Source organism: Thamnophis sirtalis, unplaced genomic scaffold (assembly GCF_051295495.1).
Source record: "Thamnophis sirtalis isolate CommonGarterSnake01/CBP01778 unplaced genomic scaffold, rThaSir2_p1.2 scaffold_4, whole genome shotgun sequence".
NCBI lineage: Eukaryota > Metazoa > Chordata > Lepidosauria > Squamata > Natricidae > Thamnophis > Thamnophis sirtalis.
In genome coordinates, this window is record NW_028261384.1 from 101,161,535 (window position 1) to 101,186,050 (window position 24,516).

At 37.4% G+C, this 24,516-nt stretch overlaps 1 protein-coding gene across 1 annotated transcript; it reads right to left on the reverse strand.

The window, feature by feature from the left end:
* Positions 1 to 2,338: 2,338 nt before the first annotated feature.
* Positions 2,339 to 5,864, reverse strand: HOXB1 (homeobox B1). Its single transcript, XM_014061995.2, has 2 exons — positions 5,174 to 5,864; positions 2,339 to 2,691 (listed from the first exon to the last, which is right to left on the reverse strand). The coding sequence occupies exons 1-2, from the start codon at positions 5,862 to 5,864 to the stop codon at positions 2,339 to 2,341; spliced, it is 1,044 nt and encodes a 347-aa protein (XP_013917470.2).
* Between the last annotated feature and the right edge of the window lie 18,652 nt (positions 5,865 to 24,516).

A 24,516-nucleotide genomic window follows, 5' to 3' on the forward strand; every position in this document is an offset into this window, starting at 1 on the left:
ATTAGATATGACTAACAAATACAATTCAATTGTTTTCCAATTTAATACATCAAGTAAAACAATTCTCTTCCAATAGTGAGCATCTGAACGTGAACTAGATAGCTACTGCTTCTCTGGAGAAACCCTTCCTTGCTTTATACATGCATCTCTCTAACCCTTGATCTGTTTGTGCAGCAGGCTGTTTCACAGGCTGATAGATTGTAAAGCATCTTTACAGGTCAAAATATGTTCTCCAAGGTGGGCATATCCTTCATCCTTTTGGCCATCAGTTTGGAAGAACACTCCCACCTTCCCACACACATGAATACACTAGCAATAAGGATGCAGTCCTAGATACACTCTCTCTAATACTTCAATCCTGTTAAACTCAGTGAGGCTTCCTTCACAGCTGACATGCTTAGTGATGCAAGGCTCTAGTCATCTGAATAAGCATTGAAGGAAATGGGAGTAGCTTAAATATACAAAGATTTGGACTGAATATCAGGAGAGAAGAAAATATATTTTGGGATTCCCCCCCCCTTGAAATTATTTGCATATCAAAGGAATTTACTGGAGTCTCCTTTCAGGTTGAAATGGATTCACTGAGTTATTTCAATCCAATTCTTTGGCGTTTTTTTTTTTTACTAAAGTAAATGAAGTCCAAAGGAAGGAATTAACTTCCCTAATAAGAATGTTTAGAATTTGAAGGTTTCGTCTTATTTTATTTGGCTGTTGATGGATTTAAACAGACTTCAACATTTGGGTTCCAAAACCCAAAACCTGAAGCATATCTTCTCCAAAATGGTTAATTTCTGTAAAAAAAATTTAGTGCTCTCTACATGTGTTGGGATATGACATCCAAGAAGTCCCAGGCATTATGACTCATTGGTTAATTGGGAGTCAGCATCAATGATGCTGTAAGTCTTGCCTCTATTCAGTCCGTAGGACTGGCATGCACACCTGCAGATTTAAGGTTTTCTTCCCCCTTCTCCCCTCCTTCCTGCATTATACCCTCAGGCTCCTTGGAAGGAAGTTTTTCAATGGCTGGTTGAGAAATCTGTGAGTTTTATAGGTTTGCATATTTCTAAATTAATCCAAATTAACATTTGCCTTTTCCTTCGTTTTATCTTAAAACCCACCTTAGAAGAGGTGAGATACCTAAAACAAATAGGGAATTCAGGCATATTCCCACAATCATGTAATGATGGTTGTGAATTTAGAACTTTGGTGTTGGCTTCAAAGGTAAATCAAAAACAACACATACTTTTTCATTCCCACAGCCAGTATGGACTAGCTAATACATAAAAGCAATTTCAGCCAAAAATTAATGTAGATGAGCAATAGTCAAGATGCAGAGGTATCTTCTTCTAATGCAAAATTGAAGTTGGGTGGAAGGAAAAGTATTTCTCCAAGGCCTCTTGTTTCTTTTCTCTTACTATACATCTCTATTTAAAAAAAAAAACTAGTTGTTTTTTTTAATTACAATAGTGAGTAGATTAAAAAAAAAACTACTCACTGTAAGACTAGTAAGGATATAAAACAAACAGGAAAGCAGACAGACAAAAATAATCTTACCTCTGTAATTAAAATCTCTAGGCTCTTTATGAAAAAAATATGTTATTCCCTCCCTCCCCTCTAAATTTCCTACTACTGAAAGTGTATCTCTTAACTTTCAGGGAGTAGATGGAGGAAGGAAAAGAATTGTCCCTGAGATGTTAGATGTAGTAAACTAGCCTTTAAAATATAGATCTTTCCGGTCCTTATGAGAATGAGAAATAAAAAAAGAGCATAGCAAGACATAGAAGAGAGAAAGGTTTAAAGCTTTGGAGATAGCTTTATCTAGGTCCCTCTTCCATCTCGTGTTTTAAAAAAGGAAGGAGGGAAGGAAGGAAATGAGGATTTGCCTTGCTGATATTCTAGTGATGTGGAGATTACATTCACATTCGTGCTACTCTGAAGCTTGAAGTAACAAAGAAACATATACTGGTAATACACGAATCTGACAACAAAGGCGTAGAAACACAAGCTTAAGGGGAGAGAACTTCAAAATCTACATTTTATGAGCAATCCTGTTGGAAGTCGTTTGTATAATTGTAACTAACACTTGAGTATCTAGAAAAAAAATTGTGCAAAAGTTCCTGTAGCTCTACATTCGAAAATACGCGTTTCTATTTCACAAGAGGGGCGCGTGTGCATAGATATTATATGCGCTTGTGTTCGTGGTTCTTTCGGGTGGGTTTGTCTTTTGTGCCTATAAGCTTAGGACAATCCATTCACTTTACAAACCGAGCAGCTGCCTGTTTGAAAGGGGAGGTTACTTCAGTGGGCAGGACTCGACCTAACTAGCCCTCCTTCCCCTTCAAGAGGACACCGAGCTCGGAGAAGTTTCGGGGGTGGAGGGCCCGCTGGATCTGTCCGACGACGCAGCCTCGCTGCTTTCCTTGGCAGAGTCGCGGAAAGCCGCCGCGGCAATGGGATGGGAACCAGCCATTCCTTCCTTTTCCCTCTTCTTCTGTTTCATCCTCCGATTCTGGAACCAGATTTTTACCTGAGTCTCGTTCAACTCCAAAGTAGCAGCGATCTCCACTCGCCTGGCTCGAGTGAGATACCTGCTGAAGTGAAACTCTTTCTCCAGCTCCGTCAGTTGTTTGGTGGTGAAATTGGTCCGGATCGTGCTGGCATGGACGGCTAATCCATAGTCAGTCACTTTCGCTGCTGGGATGAGCCAGAAACGGAGAAGGAAACAATCAAACCATTGGTTAGAATTATTTCCAAAATAAACCAGCAATCAGCTGATATTAATTAATCTCTGGTATAAACCTAGATAAAAGCAGGTGTGTGCCTCACAAAAGTCCAGCCCTTTGAAGATGTTGAGTGGCACCTTTTACTTTACCTTAGTAATTCCTGGCCGTAATCTTTAGATGTATTATATTGTACTTTCAAGATGGCATGGAAATTGTGATACAACACATCTTGGAGGGCATCAACTTGAAAAGGTGTCTCTATATATTCTGGACATAGTTTGAGCCTTTCAGAAATGGGGGCTTAGCTTTCATGGCAATCCATTCACTCCCCATTAAGATTTTTCAGTTCCCAATTCTAGGTTTAGGAAAGATTCTCCTCTGATCTTTATGTTACATATTGTGCTCTGATCTGATCTTTATATTTATACAAGAATTCCTGCAGGGTTTAGGCACAAAAGGTTATTTGTATTCTAGATCAAGTCCTCTGTCAATCTGATTTGGAATAAGTAGGGAAATAACCTGATCCAGGAAAACATTGGAAAACAAAGTTTAAAAAAATCTCAGATCAGGCTGATAAAACCTTCATCCCCAAAACACTAGTCTTTTTAACCCCCTGGGAAAAGACACTCTGAAATGTTTAGCCTTGAAAGAAACTTCTGCCTCTGTTTAAAAGTTTTTCTCCTAAATCCTGCTGTGATAAGATTTCATCCGTTTCATGCTGAGGCAACAGTATGTTGTGTCATTTCAGAAAGACATTTCCCACCAGCCTTATTATATACTAAAAATATTGGGAAAGAAACTCCACTTTACTGGTAGTTGATGGTCCAATATCTAATCTATGATTAGATTTCTACATAGCAATAAGCCATGTAACAAGTCTTTAAAAACCCAGAGTTTACATAAGCCATTACAATATCAATACAAAATAAATTGCACTGACTTATGTGTGAATTCACTTTTAATGTCATGGCTACCTCACTCAAACTGTTTCAACATATTCTGTACAAACCAGGGTCTTTTTTAACTTCAATCCCAATTTCTGAATTGAGGGACGTTAGTTCTGCTCCGATTTATTTTCCCTGGAGCTGATGAAAATTGGATAAGATGAAAAATAATAATCTGGACCAACTCTAGGCAGGACTAAGGTCTAAAATAAACCCAATTCATTGAGGGTGGGGGGAATCACTGTTTAGTATATGGCTTTTGAAGGATTCAAAAAGCAACCCAAATGATGAAGGCAATTGCATAAAAATTAATCTCAACCAACTCCTATTAGAGGATCCTATTCAAATAATAATCACCCAGTAAAATCTTAATTGGGTTGGTTTTCCATAAACATTCTTCTGCATGTATGTTCATCTGTTTCATGGGAATGCTTTTTTCTGGTTCTTAATCCCTGGTTAACAGTGGTAAAAAGGTGGTTTCCTTCATCAGGGCTGGGCCCATCTAGGGCAAGGATTCTGTTCTTGTGAATAAAAAGACCTCTAATTTTCACTAGGAAATATAAGACAAACTAAATCTCCCCAGTGCCCACATCTCTTTGAATAACCATGGATCAAAATATGGAAGCAGAATCAAAGAAAAGAAAAGCTATGAGCTGTTGTGGCTCCTGTATGTTCTAAAACTGTCCATTTCTCAAACTCTAAATCAAGATTAGACAAACTTCTGCCTCATTTTGTTTTGCTTTTTTGGGGGGGGGTGGAGGTGGATGGGGCGACTTCCACTGTTATAAGCCTGAGGCAGAATTGTCAAGAAATGTTGAGAATTCTACAAAGCACCTATTATTTGCTTGCAGTTGCTCTAGTCTACCTGGATTTTTTAAAATTGATTCAACAGCATTGGGAAGTATTATTTTTTTCTGCCTTACCTATCATATTACAAAATAAATAATACAATGGCACTAGCTGCCCCATCGCAGCACCATAGTTTCTGGAACTCTTTCACCTATTTTTTTGTAAGTTCACATGTATCATTATACTTCCATTTTTCTCTTCCTACATTTTGATCCAATTACTTCTGAAACTGTCAATTGCACAGTCACCAAATGAGTCTGGCCTTCTATTTTTCCATTTGGCAATTCTGCAAAGAGAGAGGTCTTTCCCATCTCAATTATTCTCAATCTGGCCTTGCTTCCTTCTTTCCTCCTTCTTTCCTTCCTTCCTACCACCCCTCCCTCCATCTTATGATTTGCCTTCTCAGACCAAGGTTAATGATGGAGTGACACTCCTGCTTTCCAGGAGCAGATTCTCTTTTCAACAGTAGCCAACTCAGAAGGTGTCTCTGGAGTCTGTAGTGAGAGGTAGATGAAGGAATCTTGAGCCAGTGCAGAAGCCCCATTCCTACTTGCTTCCTTTTCCCCCACCCCTTTCCCTTTTTAATAGGATCCTGGCAAGGCAGCAATATGAGCATACACTCATCTCTCTGGGTGTCCAGGTGTGTTAGAGATTTACCTGTTCTGGGAGGATTCCTTTTCACTTTCATCCAGTCGAAGGTCTGGCTGGTGGTAGCAGTGGCAGCAGCAGCAGCAGCAGCAACAGCAGCAGCAGCCATGGGAGAAGGATGGGCCCGGCAAGCTCTCGGCTCTTTGTTCTCAGATAGAGGTGGGGAAAGATTGCCCAAAGCCCCTTGCAAGTAGCTCCCCTGATCAGAACCATATTGGTGTGGTTGGAATTGGCCCGGGGTGGCTGCACAAAAAGCATCAGGTATACTTCCCACTAGATGGGAAGAGGAATGGGAGGAAGCTGCAGCCAAGCTGGCAGGATAGGCCGAGGTCTGAAAGTAAGCTCCATCCGTCTCTGGGGAGTCATGGTAGAACTGAGGGTTGGTGAAGCTGAGGTTGCAACCTGAGTTTGCGTATCCCCCTCCTCCTCCTTGATGAGAAGGACTGGTGAAGGAGATACCAAGGCTAGCTGGGCTGTGAGGAAGAGGAGGAGGATAGCCCTGTTGGTGGTGGGCATTGGACCCAGTAGCACCCACCCCTATCACCCCAAAGCGCCCATCTGACTGATAGCTGTCACAGGCTGGAGTGGTACCTGAGCAAGCTGGGTAGGAAGTGGTCCCTTGGTCGAGGTGCTGGTACTCCTTGGGCGGGTAGGCGCTCATCCCACGGTTACAAATTGCATAGTCTAAAAAGAAGTTCATTCTAGGTATTGTTCCTTTGCCAATGATGGAAGAGGGTTGCCCTGTTTTATGGGGATTCCTTCTGCCCTACAACCTTTAGATAGTATGTCAAAGTTAACCAGGGGGGAAAAGGGGAGAGAGAGAGAGAGAGAGATGAAGAGAACCACCCTTCCCATCTATGGATCTCCTGACTTAAACCCCCCCCCCTCCTTCCTGAAGCTTCAGAATGGGGGATGGGAGAAGGTGGTGGTGGGGTGGAAGGGGATCTAAACCACGTGGTAACACGTGGTTCCCTTCAAGCCCAATGAGCAAATGCCTCCCAAAGTTTGTCAGATATCTGCCATCATCCATCAAGTCCTTGGCATTTGCATGACAAAGGGACTTCAATCAAACTTTTCCCCATCGATCTGATTAACAACATGGATACGTCAAAAGGGTTTTCCCTCAAAGACTTTGGAAGAGGGGTAGAAAAAGGAAGTGATAGAAAAGAGGTTGGGGGAGGAAGAAAAGAAGAGGAAAGTTAAAACTATTCAAAGTCTATTCTATGTGTTAGAAAAGACGGTGACAAAAATCATCAGAACTTTTCTCCTTCACTGAAACAAAAAGAGCTTTCACTCCATTTCTGCTATAAGGGACTCACCTAACAGAGAAAGAAATGTGTGTGTGAGAAAGAGAGTAAAAGGTATTGAAGACTTCTTTATGATAGAAAATGTTCCTTTTCCTCATTAAAAAATAATCACTGAAGAGATACTTAAACATTTATGGGGTTTGCTTAAAATGTCTTTTGCTTTCTCTTAAAAAAAAATCCAAATAGCTTTGCTTTGCATATCGCCTTTGTGTCTAGAAGCAGAGTTCTTAAGAGCAATTTAATTCAATCAACATTCTAATGAGTTGTGAAATAAAGTTAGAAACACAATTGTGTTTTGTTGAAAGGGGAGAGAAAGGCAAATGAAATTGAAATTCGATCTACCCTATCCATCTATTAGTTATTTATTTGCTCTGACTAGCCATCCATTTTCCATCTCTATCCCCTGATATCATTTGCAATCCCCTTCTATTTTTTTATTCAATAAAAAGCTTGTAGATGCTGGACTTTGATTTGTCTGTTATTGGGAGGGAGGAATTTTAATTGTTGCAAATCATTCTTCACACTTAAATAAAGACAAGCAAACAACTCCCAAAGGCCACTTTCAGAGCCACCATTTCTTAATCCTGTTTTGCACAAGAGGAAGAGCAAAGAATCCCTTCTTTTCTTTTATGGCAAGTAAATAAAATAGGTGTTTTGAAATAGGTGCTTATTGCTTTAGGAAGCAAAGGAAAACGAGCTGTTTTCGTTGAGCAGACAGAAACTTCACCTTTTCATTTACCTTCGGGATAAATGTTGGTCAGAGCCAAATCCTCAGAGTTGCGAATCTGGCTCTTAAATGAACTTTTGGCCTACTTCAACCTCTGGTGCTTTCCCCCTGGGCTGTACAGCCAGTAAATATCCTGACAAGTAACAAATGACTGTAGGCGTCAGCCTGCAAGTTACTCTTGTCTTCCATGTGCTAACAAGTAAATAAATGTTGCTGCCTTGGCTTTCCATTATATTCAGCATCCCAGAGTGGTTGAGCTTCTTCCTCTTTGTCAATACACGTGGGCCAAAGGAGGAGATTCCCTTGGAAAAGAAAGTCCGTAATTACCCATTTATGAACTCTAGAAATGAAAGACGCTCATGTCTCAGAACTGAGAAAAGGGAAGAATGGGAGGACTGGGTAGTGGAAAGGCATTGGAGTCCACCAAAAGGCTATATAAACGGAGTGCCAATATTGAATATGTGATTGGAGGGAGCATCAGAACTCCCATTTATTTTTGTAGTTTCTTTCAGGAAGTGAAGGACAAGGAGACCAACCTCTCAGAGAGATTTATCTTCATATAATATACTGTAGACAGAAGGTGTCACAGAGGCTATTCTAATGATGTCCGTACACAATGAAATAAATGAAGGATTCAAGGAAAGAAAATCAAGAAAGACATACCAAGTGAGAAAAATTTAAATTAAACCTGGGGAAGGATTAGAGTCTTTTACATTTTTTAAAAAATAAAAAAATGCATTTTATGAGAGAAAATATTTGCCTAGAAAACATGTATAATAATTGGGGGGGGGGGTGTCATTCCCTCATTAATGACAGTTAACAAGAGTTAACTTCAGGTTTTGCAGTGTAGTCCGGTCTTTAAATCCCGATCAAATTAGGTTTCCTGCATTACAAATCACAGGCTTTTGGTGGGAAAAATTGTTTCCTCGTTTCTTTCTTCATTATTTCCTAACCAAGGATTACTAAAAGCTTCAGGTGCAAAGTGGCTCTTTAAAGCCAGTGAAAGCCTTGGGAAGCTTGTGCTCCCAGACCTGTGGATGCCATTGACGATACCCTTGTCCAGCACAAGAATTAGGAACAGTAACATCATGTGAATGCTACCAGGGGACTTCTCATGAGCATGTCCTCAGTGGGAAGGCTTGCTATCAGGGATGAGGGCCCTGTAATTGGCAGAATGGAAGGGTCCATGGAGAATAATTTTCTTTTTTCCTCTCCCGTCTCTTTGCAATATAAAACTAATGCCAAGTGTCAATTTATCCTTCCCGCCCCACCCTGCACCCTACTCCCTTTAGAAAGCTGGCCTATTAAAAAGAGACGGCAAATTGCTGTCATGGAGAAGAAGTTATAAATATTTTTTTTCAGGTTTAAAGCCCAAATAAAAATCAGGGTCGTTTATCAAATCCAGTCAATGCTTTAGAAGTCGAAGGGGTGGTGGGGAAGGAAGGTTTTAAAGGGTTATTTGAGTAAGGATTTAAGAAACTCCAGGAAAAAAATCAAATAATTATTTTGAGTCCTGTTCCAGTTGGGGGAAAGCGGTTCTTTAAAGGCTGGGAGAAGCAAGCCCAGAAGGCTAATCATTAGGTAAGAAAATTCTTCCGGGGCTCTGGGTTCCATATTAAACCATAGCGAAAAAAGCAGGATAGGAATTGGAGGGGGGAAGGGGAATGCAAGAAAGAGGACGTTAATGGAAAGTGCTTGGTTTGAATCAACTTCCTGAGTGTCGTTTCCTGGTATAAAGAATATCTTAATTCTGGCTCAACAGGAAAATGCCTGTTTTGCAGGGAACATAAGGTCCAGTTACAGCATCCGTAGCCCGACGAACAAACTCTTCATCAATTTGCAGATTTTCCATTTGTTGGTTTCCTTTTCCTAGATCCTACAATCTTCTCCACCAAAGGTTTGTCATCCAGCAAGGGATACAGGCAGTTGGGTATAGCTTAAGGAGAGGAAAGAAGGCATTCTCTTCCTGCTGCTATCATTTGATTCACAGAATTATGAATATTAAAAATTATGCCACATAAACTACTAGCTTGCAACTAGTCCAGTTTAAAGTGCTAAATATAAAGCAGGAATGGGTGCCTCAAATATGTTATAATTACAATTCTTCTTTCAGAAATATAATCCAGAAAGACCATTCAGTGTCGATTGATCTCTGGATCCAGAAAGTTTTATAACCCCCCCCCTCCACATCAGAGCAACTGGCTGCTGAACCCCCAGGTTTGCCTCCCTCTGGAGCTCAGTGGCCGCTCACCATCTGCTCCTGAATGGTGCTGATTTTCCCACCCTCCACCGTCACCATCCTCTTATGCCTTGCAAAATATCTTGTGTGGCAAGAATCTTGGGAGGTGACTGCATGCTTGCAAGTTAACAAAAAAAAAGAGTCTGATTTCCTCTTAGGAAAAGTTTGTAACTGGTCCTTCATAAAGAGCTGTGGACACCTTCTAAAAAGTTTTATAACAACTTTTCAAAAAAGAAATGTGGGTGTAAAGTTTCGTTCTGAAAGCAGGCAAGAACAAGCAGTTATGAATTGTATCTTAATTCAGATACCCTTGGGAAAAAACACCCAAATTTCTTCTCATTAAATTTTCAGAATTTTTAAAAATTACAAAAGTGTTAAATTAATTTTAAAGCTACATTATGTAGTATTAATTATGTGTACCTTCAAAAACCAATACAATATTGGCAGTTATGAATGGTAGAGCATCAATGAAGAAAATATGTTTAAGTATTAGTATGTTCATTTGAATAATTTTCTAATTATTAACCATTTTAGAAGGGTTTGTGGAAGTTGTATTTCAAAATATCTGGACAGTCTCAAATTTTGGTATGGTATCAAATGACAGTGATGCCCTAAAGTAGAAGTTAATTTTAATCTAGTTCTTATGGATATATTGCAATATATTTATTGGCTGTTTGCTCTTACTGTGACATCAGCTTTATAATGATGTACCGTAAGTCATATTTTACATCAGTTTCTCCCCTGGATCTGGAGCTTATTCAACCTGAGTGCTTCACATATGTGTGGATTTCAACTTTAAGTCTTCTTAGCAATAACCATGCTTGTTGAAAAATACAGAACTTAAAGGATTCAAGTTGAGATTTTCCTATTTGGGAAGAATACACTACCAGGAAGAGCAGTAAGAACTAACTAAAAAGATAACTATAGTAGTCAAGCCAAGGAAGATGAAGATATTCTTGATCTCTCTCCTCTTCTTTATGAGGCATCTTACTATTTTCTCATTTAATACGTGGAGAGTCTGACATGACCATGCCCCAATTAGGGTTTTTATAAATACACATCCTTTATCTCATGCACAGCCCATAGCTGAGGCAGCTTAAAGTAGCCTTTTGCAATTCTTGTTTTAAAGTGGTGCTTTCCCTCTTCTCCAACTCACTGATTGTGTGGTTTATGATGCAGTCAATGGTTGGACACTTCAGGCTGCTGCTGCTACATGCTCCTTCCATCTGGTTGTTGGGCTGCATCTTCCATGGCACTTGGGATTCAGGAAAGACTGGGCATCTGGCTTCCATAGAAACCTCTGCATGCATAATGCCTGACAGACATTCTCCAAAGATACTATCAGCTGTTATGTGAATCCTTATATACGTAGTTTTAGTGATTTTTTTTCAAAGAGCCCACCACTCTGTTTTTAAACATGAGTTTTTAAAAAGCACTAGATCTGTGTTTAAAAATATTATTAGTGATCTCTTGAGAGAGTGCTAATTCTTTGTGCTCAGAAGATAAATTTAAATTAGGAAATGGAATATGGGTTCTGCCAGCTATATGTTGCTACTTTTGTCACCAGTGAGTGTATTAAAGGTATTCTGTTGCTCCTACCACAAGGAACTTCACATTTTAATTGCATTAATAAGTTTGGGGAAGCCGACAACAATAGAGTATTGTTCAACTGTTTGGAATCCCCACCACATATCTGACATCAGTACAATTGAGCGGATTCAGAAGTATTTCACAAGAAAAGTCTTGCACTCTTCCGTACATAATAGAATTCCTTATGCTACTAGTCTCGAAATTCTCAGTTAGAACTGTGTCGCTTGCGGTCAGACCTAGATACTGCATACAAAATTATACATAGTAATATTTTATCTGTAAATGACTTTTTTGTTTTAATCACAATAATACGCCAGCTAACAACCATTTTAAACTTAATGTAAATTGTTTTAAATTTGACTATAAAAATATGATTTCTGTAATAGAGTTGTCAAAGTCTGGAATGCTCTACCTGATTCAGTTGTTTCAGCTACACATTTTCACAGTTTCAGTCACAAATTGACTTCCGTGGACTTTACATCATACTTAACTGGTTAGTAGAGGGGGAGTGCATAAGTACACTAACGTGCCTATGGTCCCCGTCACTGTATTTTTATTCTTTTATTCTTGTTCTAGTTTTTGTTTGACAAATTCTAATAAATAAATAAATAACTTTTCCTTACTCCTATGTCATTTTTACACTGCCAGCTTTAGTTAGTCATTGCTAGCACTACAATTCCCTTTTGATATTTGCTGATCACCCCCTTCTTTTTCATTCCACACCCTCCACTGCACCTCTTATCTTCCAGATGGACTGTTTTTTGAATACCAGTTTAGTGCAATTTCAGAAGACTGATAAACTCATGTTCAGAAATTGTCTAATTGTAAAGTCACAGGCATAGAAAAGTCAATTCAGTTTCCTTCTTGGTGCCCCTCTTCAATGCCTATGATCCTTCAGCTATGTTATTTTTTGGGACATAAGGTTAATGCTTTTTTCAGAAACACTTACATTTACTCACTTTTCCTTGCCCACTACACTTTATGGACAGCAAATGGTAGCTGTTTTTCTATTAGCAATGACAACCAGCCAGAGGGAAAATTCAAGCAGGGAGGAATAACCAGTTCTGCATTAAAACAATAAGGACAATACTACCACTTGCCAGACTTTTTGTAGAGATAGAACAGAGAACAGCAATGAATTCTTCTTTTGGTCTTATATTTCTATCAACCCTTATACTGATACACTTTTCTGCCAGATCATGGACTAGTTGCAAGCCTGTCAATCTGGCAGCTGAATGAGTCAGACACAGGCCACAAAGGCAAAAAACATCAGATACATCACATGACGCGATCAAGTTTGACACCTGTGGACTAGAGGAAAGCATCTAAAATGGCCATTTTGCTTGGCCCATGTCCAAAATTCTCCACCTAGATCTATACACTTGCAAATAACAAAATATAACATTTTTTCATTTCTAATATGCAAAATAGTCAACAAATCTAATCAATTTGAGCATTAGTTAATCATAGAACACAGAATCTATTCCAATAAAGAACAGTAAATTATATTGGTTAGGCCTTAAAAGTATTTCTAAGGTTTTTGATTGTATTGTATAGCTCAATAACTATAAGAGGAAATTAAAAATAAATTTACTTTCTAAAAATGTGTAAACTAATTATATTGTAAATAAAAAGATAACTTCTAACTTGTCTCAATACCACACTGTTCCTCTTGATTCCTGGTGACTGAATGGACAAACACTTGTTGTGCCAACATGTTCTCAGAGTTTATATCTCTTCCCTGGATATTCCAGGAATTTCTTTGATTCATGTTATCTCACATTCCTCTGTTTCCATCATGCAAAATTATTTTTCCTTATTTATAAAAAAGCTAAAATCTCTTTCAAACTTTAACTCCTGACTTCACAAATACATACAAAATGCATTAAACAGATCGGTAATCTAAATCAAATACAACATTACAGAGAATTCTGAGAAAAAAAGAAATGTCTTTAAAAGACATGGAAAATATAAAAAGGAAGTTAGTTTCCAAACATCTAAAATATTACATATGTAATGCACAAAATGTCTCAAAAAATACCAGTATACATGTTGATGGATAACAGGCAATTGTATTTAAAGCTAATTAATTAAAAAAATCAACTAAAATATCAGTTTAACTTTAATACATTAATGGCTTTACATGTTGGAAGACATATCCACAATGGAACAATTGTAGAATAGAAATACCCAATTCCTATCATTTTGTAATAAGAAAATTATGTTTATAATCCATTATAGGTTAAAACAATCAGACTCAAAATTTTCCTCCCTATCGCTGTAATTCATATGTAGTAACATGATATCTTTCATTTTCTGTCCAGCACTTCTAACACTAATTTAAAGTGTGTAGTTTATTTATGTAATAGAATTCTTCACTGCATTGTAGTCTTCATTTAGGTTGGGCTTCAGTTTTTTAAATTCCCAAGCAAAATAGGCAAAAGTCAAATTGACTGGTGGAAAAGTATATGGTATTTGTGACACACTTAGTGTCTTTATCATTTGATACTGTCTTTCAAATTAGCTATTTTCTTTTTGGCTAGTGTACTCGAGAAGATTTTGAAGGTTCCAAACATCAAAAAAATAATGAGATCCCATCAGCGTAATGCAATTAAAAGAGATAGCGTATTCCATCAAGTATCAGTCTTTTTTTCTTCCTAAAAATATTTAATTAGACATTAGCCTTTAATTATATTTACTGCTTCATTTTCACTTGTGTATTTAGAGAGGCGATAGTGACACTAATTATTCTTATCCCCTAAAGCGCAGCCAATAAAAACCTCTCTCTTAATACTCACTTTGACTTGATGAGGCTTCTTCCCCTCCCCAATTTTATTGTGAAGAAAAGCAATCAGTGAGACTTTTTATTATTAGTGGTATAAAATTCTAGAACAATCTCCTTAGGAAAGCTAAGGGACTGAAGAATCTAGTCTGGGCTCAAAACAGTTAGAAAAATACAGTGCATTATCTTTTTTTTAGAGTTTCTCTTATTCTCACAACTGAGTGTAACAAGAAACTTCACAATAAATCATTTTGTGTTATTCCTCCTCATTCTGCTTCTGCATTGATGATCAGAACTCTTGGCAGAACTTTTTTTTTTCAAAATTTCTTTCATGGAAGCTGGCAACAATCAAAACCAACTCAACACATTTTTCTTGAGCACTAATATGAGTAGATAGACAGAACTTTGTGTGTGTGTGTGTGCGCGCATGCACAAACACACACACATCTGGGATTGATAGTATTTTACCTCGATTACTAGGTATTGTGTTGCATGTAGGAAAAACAGCTAGACTGTCAGATGAATTTGGCTAGCAACCCAACAGCAATAAGTTAACATATATAGTGCAGATTAGGCTCTTATTATACCCACAATTCTGTTTTTATAAAAAAGGAAAGGCTGGAAGGGATATACCTTAGTTACCCACCATCAATTACAGCTGAACTTATTGTTGAGGAGAATCCATTTTCATTTTTCTTTCATGTTTACTGCAATGTCTAGCTTTATATTAATAACTGGTCACATTAATAAAGGCATTAAATGAGTGCAAAACCTTTTATTCTTTATTCATATCCTAGTGCTCTTCAAACTGCATGGAAAATTTTTCAGAACTTCTTTAATGGGTGGAGACATTTCCATGGTCAGGGCTGTTCTTTAGCAATGATCATTGTACCACTACTGAAAAAGCTCAATATTAGAAAATCCTTCATGATACCTTTCCTTGAGATTTAATTGAAGCGCAGAAAACTAGGAAGGCTGCAGTCCTTAATCATCTTGTAATTAAATTAATTTTAAAATGCCACATTCCACTCTTTTCTCTGATATTATTTTCTCTTTTGGAAAAAAAGTACTGTATATTGTGAAGCAAATTTGGTTTTATCTGAATGAATGAAATACAGCAGGAAAGCTTTCCAGTAGAGTTTCTCCACAAACATCCACAGGACAAGCATGTTTATCCTCAGAAATTCACTTCCAAATGTCTTAACAAATTGTCATGAATTCACCTGAGCAACACTCCTCAAAGAAAGAAGGTAGGTCACATTGTGCTAAGCACTTCACATTTTTTAAAAATATATATATTTGAGTACCTCAGTAATTCAAGCAGTTATATAATGATCAATCAAAAACTCTTGAAAACTGGGTCTCTAGTAGGAAGGCTAGCCCTTAAAGAATTATTTGTTTCTTGTGGGAGACAGTGTTAAATCTAAAATAAGGCTTACATGATTTCCAAAAGTTGTTTTTTATAAAAAAATTAAAAAAGAAAAATACAAAGTACGAGAAATTGATAGTATAATTTTGTGAGGTGGTTGTGGCCATAGAAAGAGGATTAATATGCCACTTGTAGCTCACCAGTACATTTGACATTCATTGATTATTCAAATGCCAATGAAAAAAGAATAGTACCAAGATCTGGCCTATTTACTTTTAAGCTAGCATTCATACATTCTGTTTCAGGATTATAGTTATAGCCTGATCTTCTTTCAAGCCATTTTGGGTTCAATTTATTTCCTTTGTTGAATCTGTAAATGTAATATTTAACTGGTCAAATAGCACTCTTGTCCAAAAACACTTACAAGATCTAACCAGGTGAATACAGCTTTGAAGTCACTGCATCACATTAGTTTCCTTTGTTTACATATTTTCTCATTAATAATTTCCAATCTTATGCTGAGGCGGTGACTGGATGCTTAATGTATATCTTCCAATTGCTGTGAACATCAGATTGAAAATGTGCTTCCTCTGGCATTTGACATTTTGAAGAGTCTAAAAAATCGGGCTAAACAAATGGTGCAATCTTTCAGTCATTCAATAATTTAGATTTTATTGAATATGTTCCCTTCTTTCCTCTGACACTCTGGTCTTACTAATTAGGACAAATAAGATGGGTTTGCTGTGAGCAAGGATAATAACTGGCAAGGCCCCCCATTTATTAAGTCACTTTCTGTGGGTGGAGAATTGATTGGTGCCTGTGAGTGGCATACTGGCTAGACCTGCAGTGACTTGAAGGGTCATTATGATCTGCAGAAGAGCCCTAGCTAGAGATTTGTATTGATAAGGTGTCACTTGTTTTGCACTGGTCTTGGGGAATTAACCCCTCTTGCTTTCTCTCTGTTATCAGAGGCAAAAATCACCCCAATAACTTCCCAATTCAAGTGTGAAACACTGTAAGGGACTGGCACATTCCCAAATAAAAGCCTAATGTCCCCAAATAGTGTACTTTAACAGACATGATCAAGACCGTGCATTTTGGCCATATCCATACATTATACTATAACCATACTGTTTTGTTAGTTAGCATAAAGTCTTCTAACTAATCTATTTAATTCTTCCAATTTTAATTGATTTTAGTATTTTGTTTATTTTTTATCAAATTTTAAGCTGCCCAGAATCACTGTATCAATGAGATGGACAGCATAGAAATGTAATAAATAAATAAATAAAGTCTGAACCTTGTTAATATCAGTTGTAAACCTTAGTTTATGTTCTATGTGAACCAGACTAAATATCTGATTTTAATCAACCATATCTTTTTTGCAGTTATTGAACTAGATGCTAAGTAGTTATTAATGCTAATAATAACTACTTAATAATAATTAATAATGTTATTATTAAGACAGAACATCCTCAGACCAATCCTATCATTAGGCAGAGTGAGGAACGTCATTGGATGCAACTTTTACATCCAGTGTAAATGTAGTGGCCTTCATGCACTCTGGCTGTTCCTCTCTGTTAAAAGATGCATCTGAGTGTGCTGTATGGTATCTGGGATATCCAGATACCAGAAGCAAATCATGGTTTTCTTCAATGTATTTTATTGAATAGACCATAACTGTTGGTGTCACACCCTATAGACTAAACATAGAAATGGCTTACAACAATTTACTCCTAATTAATTAAATCTTATTAATGCATAGCAAGTTGCATAACCAAATGAAATTTGCTGAACCTCCTAAATTAGTTTATCTCTTCACCTATCAGACTGCCTTTACTTGATCACCAATGTCGATCTACAATTCAGCCTCTCTTGCACTTATTTCTGTACATAATTTAGGGAAAGGGCACCCTCCTGTTCTTTGGCTTGGACTGCTAAAGATCTTGGCAAAACATTCTTCAGGAAGCAAAATAATGGAGACATATATGTATGCCAAGGTGGCGCAGTGGTTAAATGCAGCACTGCAGGCTACTGCTAGATCAGCAGTTCAGCGGTTCAAATCTCACCGGCTCAGGGTTGACTCAGCCTTCCATCCTTCCGAGGTGGGTAAAATGAGGACCCAGATTGTTGGGGGCAATATGCTGACTCTCTGTAAACCGCTTAGAGAGGGCTGAAAGCCCTATGAAGCGGTATATAAGTCTACTGCTATTATTGCTATTGCTATATTGTCTATCATTATAATGGCTCTTATCTCCCAACAGGGTCTATTCTTTAGTACCAGAAGTTTTGCCTCTTTATAGCCTTGCCCAACATGGAATTTGCTAGTGGTGTCCAGTTTACAAGTCCCGATACTTTGATCTGCTAAAGGGCATTATAAGAATTGTTTGACTGACTTCTAGCCTTTTTTCTGGAAATCCAAGGTGGCATACAAGGAAGGTTTTCCTAATTTAATCCCCATAACAACAGCTCTATGAGAAAGGTTGGGCTAAAATAGAAAGTATCACAACTATCAAAAGTTTTCCTGATTGAGTGGAAATGGAACCAGGTTCTCTCTGTACCAAGTTCAGTATTTTAACCACTGGTGCTATATGGTTTGCCAAACACTTATGAAAGGTCCTAGAGTGGAGAAGGCTGGCTTTTTGCATCTGCAGATTAAATGATGGAGTAGAATGGGAGGAACAATGGCTTACATAAGGATGTAGCCAATCTAGCTATACACAGTGTATGGCTGTTCCGTTCAATATTAAATAGGGATTGTTCCTAGTTTGTTCTACAATGTTTTTCTCCAATAGCATTGTGAATTCTCATTGTTGAAATCAGCAGTGTCTGTGTTACCATGAAAGCTAGGAATATTGTTCATATATGTTTATGACTAAAGAAGAACAGTATGGGGTTATTAAAAATAGAAAAACTGCAGATTAGGGGTAATCTGTTTATTATATCCTCCCAAAAGGGGAAGTAGGAATGAAACAAAAACTATGTGTTTTGTAACTCTGGAACAACTCTGATTATGAAGGATTTTATAGTTTTGATCTAGTAACTTGGTGAACCTTTATCACATAAACTGAGATAATCACCCCATTTGACTTTACAGAAAAATATGGCTTGCTAAGTATCTTTAGATGTTTACACACTCCTGTATAAGTCTCTGTGATAACAAAACTTTCAGTCAGTATGATTAATCCCACATATTTGAAACCAAGGACTGTAATCTTGTATCATGGCATCCAAGGAAGGCAAACCTTTGCCCTCTTTCAATAAATAATCATTGTCTGTGTTCTATACCTTAGGCAAACTATAGCATCCATAATGCATTAACTAAGTCCTTATAAAATGAAAAGTAACCTTGCAGGATATGACTTCAATCAGAGGAGTGACATGGGTAGAGAATGCTTAGTTCTTTCCTTATTGACCACTTTCCAGGAAAGTGTCTTCTCAAGTCTGAATTCATCCCTTTGGAGCTGCTTTTCAACCCATGATGATAAGAGTTGATTGCATCCTAACAGTGTTACTTAATTTGAAGTTTAATCTGTCATGGGCCAAACAGAAATGTTCATTGTTGGCATCCTGCCTATTGTATGTTTTGTTTTGTTTTGTTTTGTGCATAACTCTCAATGTAATAGATGTATTTCTTTCTAAGTACCACACATTTCTTCCCAGCAAATTCCCTGCTGGGGTCAAACATGTCTAAAGTATCATAGAAAGCTATTCATTACCCACAATTTTATTTAATATTACTGGCTTCTGGACAATGCCCAAGTTTGGCATGAGAAATGCCAGATGCTGTCCAGAAATTAGCCATTTGTTCCCATGTGCCTTTTTTTAGCAGGAGCAAGGGAGGTACAGACCTCTGGATATTTTTGAATCACAGCTCCCATCAATCCCAGCAGCTTGTCCAAATAGGAGAATGAAGGAGCTGGAGTTACAACAATAATACAACTTCATTGTAGCTGAAGTTGAGAAGGGAATCTGTTATTTTCTTCATTAAAATTGGCTACCATGATTTGAAGTAGCTTCTTCATTGGCTTTCAGGTAAAAATACTGGAGTTAGTCAATCTTTTTCAATCCAACACCCTAAAGATACATAACCTCCATGCAGGATTTTGGTAAAAGAATGTGTGAGAAATAATCCAATACATTTCAAAGATAATTGTTGAAGGTGGTATAATACAAGCTGCTTGTTTGTTTGGAAGTGAAATTATGTCTTCTAAATTTATTTTAGGAATAAGTATAGTTTCATAATTTTCAATTATTACTCTAAATAATAACGGTAAAGTTCTTGAACTATTAATATATTCCACTTATTTTTTTCCAAGTGGGGTATGTATTTTAGATTGGAGCACATATTTTATTTTGAAATTCATTTAGGGAACTAATTGATCATAAAATGTTCTCTTCTGTGTGTGTGTGTGTTTGTGTTATGTCAAAGCACCTGGTATGCCCAAAATGCTAGCTAATGAGAGTTAAATAGCTTGAAATATATATACATACATACATACACACACACACACACACACACACACACACACACACACACACAGATACACACACATGCATACATACATACACATATATATATACATACATACATATACATACACATACACATACACATATATATTAAATAAAGGGAGACTAAATAAAGAAGCAGATGAGCCAATAAACAGAGAATGGAAGCAGTCTGCTTCCTCCCATATTTGGGCATACCAGGGGTTGTGACACTAAATACATACCTACTTCCCTGGCTCAGCTGATAAGGTGGAGAACCTTGTGGCTTAGTGGTTAACACAACTGCTTAGTATTTAATACAGCACAGGTTCAAATCCCAGTAAGGGTATGGCTAGCTGATGAGAGCTAAATAGCTTGAAATAGATCTATACTAGTCTCCCTTTATTTATTTATCAGCACAAATACAACACATATACATATACATATACATATACATATACATATACATATACATATACATATACATATACATATACATATACATATACATATACATATACATATACATATACATATGTATATACACATACACACACACATATAAATACACACATATATATATATATACATATATATACACACACACACACTCACACATATACATATATATATATATATATATATATCTTTCAAGTTATTTCAAGCTATATACACACATACACTGATACATACACACACACACATCTCTACACCTACATGTACGCACACAGACATAAACCAAATTCTTTTAAGGCTACTAAGCAGTCCATTTGCTTCTGTTTAAATATGCTGATTAGCACCATTTATTCTCCTTTCTACTTTCTTCTCTGTCCCATTATCAACTCCTTTTTTCCCTCTTTTAAATATCTGTCTCCAAGTTCTCTTAGTTTTTGTCGGGACCTTCTTCCTTATCAGGAAATGACCAAGTAGGCCTTGAGTTGCATTTTAACAGAACAAAAAACATATCATTCCATTACAAGGTCGACTAGTCTGGTTTTCCTATATTCTGTATAGGAAAACAAAGATAATGTAAAATGAATCCTGACTTACAGTTGGCAAAGCAGTTTCTTAGTTTGGAGTCTGCATCAGAATACAGGAAGTTCTTGCACAGTTACCATCCTACCAGTACCGCTTACTTTAGCTGGCAGCAATTTCTCAAGATCTTGAGCAAACTCTTCATATACTAATATGTTAGAACCTGACCCTAAGACCTGGACCTTATTTCCAAAGAAGTAGCCAAAAATAGCATACCTTATTTATTTGGCTTGCGAGATGGATTTCCTCAGCTTGGTGCCTTCTAGAAACATTGGGGCAAGTGACATGCAGAGTTCCCAGCCAAATGTCTTATAGCAACAATTGCCAAAGTGTTTTGGGAATTCTCAAACATGTTACTCTAAGATACTGTGAAAGATATTACTTTAGAGAGGCTACCTGGAGTTCTGTTAACATCAGTTAAATTAAATATGACCCACTTCATAATTTTAATGTTTACATTAATTCAGGACCTTGTGGGAATATAACACATGTTTAGAGAAACACAGATTTGAAGGTCACTATGCAACCCCATCGGTTATAAGGGACATGGTGGCTCAGTAGCTAAGACGCTGAGCTTGTCAATCAGAAAGTCGGCGGTTCAGCAGTTTGAATCCCTAGCACCGCATAACTGAGTGAGCCCCCATTACTTGTCCCAGTTTCTGCCAATCTAGCAGTTCGAAAGCACATTAAAAATGCAAGTAGAAAAATAGGGACCACTTTGGGTGGGAAGGTAACAGTGCTCCATGCGCCTTTGGCGTTTAGTCATGCCGGCCACATGGCCAGGGTCTTTGGACAGCGCTGGCTCTTCGACAGAGATAAGCACTGCCCTAGAACCGGAAACAACTAGCATGCATGTGCGTGGGAACTTTTACCTTTACCATTATGCAACCCCATTGAAGATTTAACAGACCAGAAGAAAATAATATTGTGATGTATCAAGTGATTTGAAAGGCAGAAATCAATGGTAGCTGACACTTTTATATTTTAAATATCATTCCTGGCGGATAATGCCCTGTATCGCAGCTGCAATAAGCTGGATGATCAGTAGCTGACAGCAATGAGATACAAAAACCACTATCTTTTGCAACTATCTAATGATTGTCTAATTTTTCCCCCAGCCCAGATTAGGTAACCCTCATGACAACTGATAAAGAAATATCTGCAGAAGCTGATGTGAAAACATAAACATTGCTCTATTTTTAATTGAACATATTTAGAAAAATATTTAAGCAAAAAGAGATAATTAGTGCTTGACTTATGACCATTTCATAGATGGCAAAAAGTAATTTAAGACTGGTCCTCACACTCATGACCATTGCAACATCCTCATAATTGCATGATCCAAATTGCACATGGCAACCGGCACATATTTACAATGGTTGTTATATCCCAGGGTCATGTGATCACTCTTTGCAATCTTCCCAGCTGGCTTCCAACAAGTACAATTAATGGAGAATCATGTGATGGACTTAACGGCCATATGCTTCACTTAACTGTGGCAAAAAAGTTCATAAAGTTGGATGAGGTCATGTGTTTTCTCATTTAATAACCACACCCCTTAATGACAAATGTTCCAGTCCTTACTGTGGTTATAAGTTGAGGACTACCTCTATCTATCTGTACTAAATCCTAAAATAAACAAAAGAATGAAGTGCAAATAATGAAATGTAAATTTTTTACTAATTATTTATAAACTATAACTTTAAGTTGAAGCTCCTTACTTAGTGTTAAACTAAAGAGTCTTAATTAACGCAGCATAAATCACAAACTAAATTGATCAACAATAATATATTAAATTGATACTAGAAATCTAATTTTTCATAAAATAGAATCCTTATGGAGCACTGCTTGATTATATCAATGACCAAACTTATGTCCAGTTTCTAAAATAAATGCATGAGTAACAAAGCATTGAGGCAACCAGAAAGTCCCACCTTAATCTCTGTGAAGTGCACTTGTGTATCTCTCTGAAATTTGAACACAGCTCCAAGAAAATGATCTTCCTCCCAGAAGATTCCAACAGTCATTACTAAAGCTTCACTCCAGTGTCAAGACCTCATGATCCTATGAATTATTATTATTATTATACAATTGTATCACAGCGGCCATTTGTTTCGCCGGATTTGGCATTGGTTACTAGTCGGGCCCCACCCAGGGGCCTAGGACGTCGTAACGTATTTTCGTAATATGCGTGCAGATCCAAGCAGTGCGGCTTTTTGCATTTGACTGATGGTGATTTTGTCAATATTTAACTGTTTTAAATGTAATTCCAGTGCTTTTGGAATAGCACCCAGTGTGCCAATTACCACTGGAATTACCACTGCTGGTTTGTGCCATAGTCGTTGAATTTCGATTTTTAAGTCCTGGTATCTTGCGATTTTTTCATGTTCCTTCTCGGCGACCCTGCTATCACCTGGTATTGCGATGTCTATGATTGTGACCTTATTTTTCTCAACCAGTGTGATGTCTGGTGTATTATGCGCCAGTATTTTGTCGGTTTGTATACGGAAATCCCACAAGATCTTGACCATCTGATTTTCGGTGACTTTTTCAGGCTGATGTTCCCACCAGTTTGTTGCTGTTTTAATATTATAATTTTTGCACAAATTCCAATGGATCATTTGTGCTACTGAATTGTGCCGCAATTTATAATCAGTCTGCGCGATTTTTTTACAGCAGCTGAGTATGTGATCAACAGTTTCGTCAGCTTCTTTGCAAAGTCTGCATTTGGCATCATCAGAGGATTTTTCGATTTTGGCCTTAATGGCATTTGTGCGGATAGCTTGTTCTTGCGCAGCCAGGATTAGTGACTCTGTTTCTTTCTTTAATGTACCTGTTTTTAACCATAACCAAGTTTGTTCCCTGTCCACTTTATCTTTTATTTTTTCCAGAAATTGACCATGCAGTGCTTTGTTCTGCCAACTCTCCATTCTTGATTTTATCACATCTTTTCTGTATTCTTGTTTTGTCTGTTGGGCCTTCAGTAGATTTTTGTTCTTTATTTCGATTAATAGATGTTCTTGACTTTCTTTTAAATAATCAGCCAGTGCATGTTTTTCTTCTTCAACTGTTTGCTTCACTTGTAATAATCCTCTGCCACCTGATTTTCGGGGCAGATACAGTCTATCAGTATCACCACGTGGATGTAAACTGTAGTGCATTGTCATTAGTTTCCTGGTTTTTCGGTCCAAAAGGTCCAAATCAGCTTGTGTCCAGTTAACTATGCCAGCTGTGTATCTTATAACTGGTATTGCCCAGGTATTTATGGCCTTGATTGTATTTCCACCATTCAATTTAGATTTCAAAATTTTCCTAACTCTGTTGGTGTACTCTCGCCTGACAATAGTTTTTACTTCTCCATGCTTGATGTTATCCAACTGCAGAATGCCTAAGTATTTGTAGGCTTCATTTTCTTTGCATTTAATTAGTTGGCCATTGGGCATTTCAATTCCCTCAGATGCAGTGATTTTGCCCCTTTTTATGGATACAGTGGCGCATTTTTCCATGCCAAACTGCATTGAAATATCGGTGCTGAATACTCGGACTGTATTTGTCAATGATTGGATTTCTATTTCTGACTTTCCATAGAGTTTCAAATCATCCATATATAGTAAATGCGAAATTTTTTCAGCTTTTTTGGCTGTTTGGTAGCCTAATTTCATTTTTTTTAAGATTACTGATAGTGGGATCATTGCGATGATGAAGAGAAGAGGTGAAAGTGAATCACCCTGGAAAATTCCTCGCTTGATATTAACCATTCCGTAGCTCTCATTCCCTACTGCCAACTCAGTTCTCCATTGTTTCATTGCCTT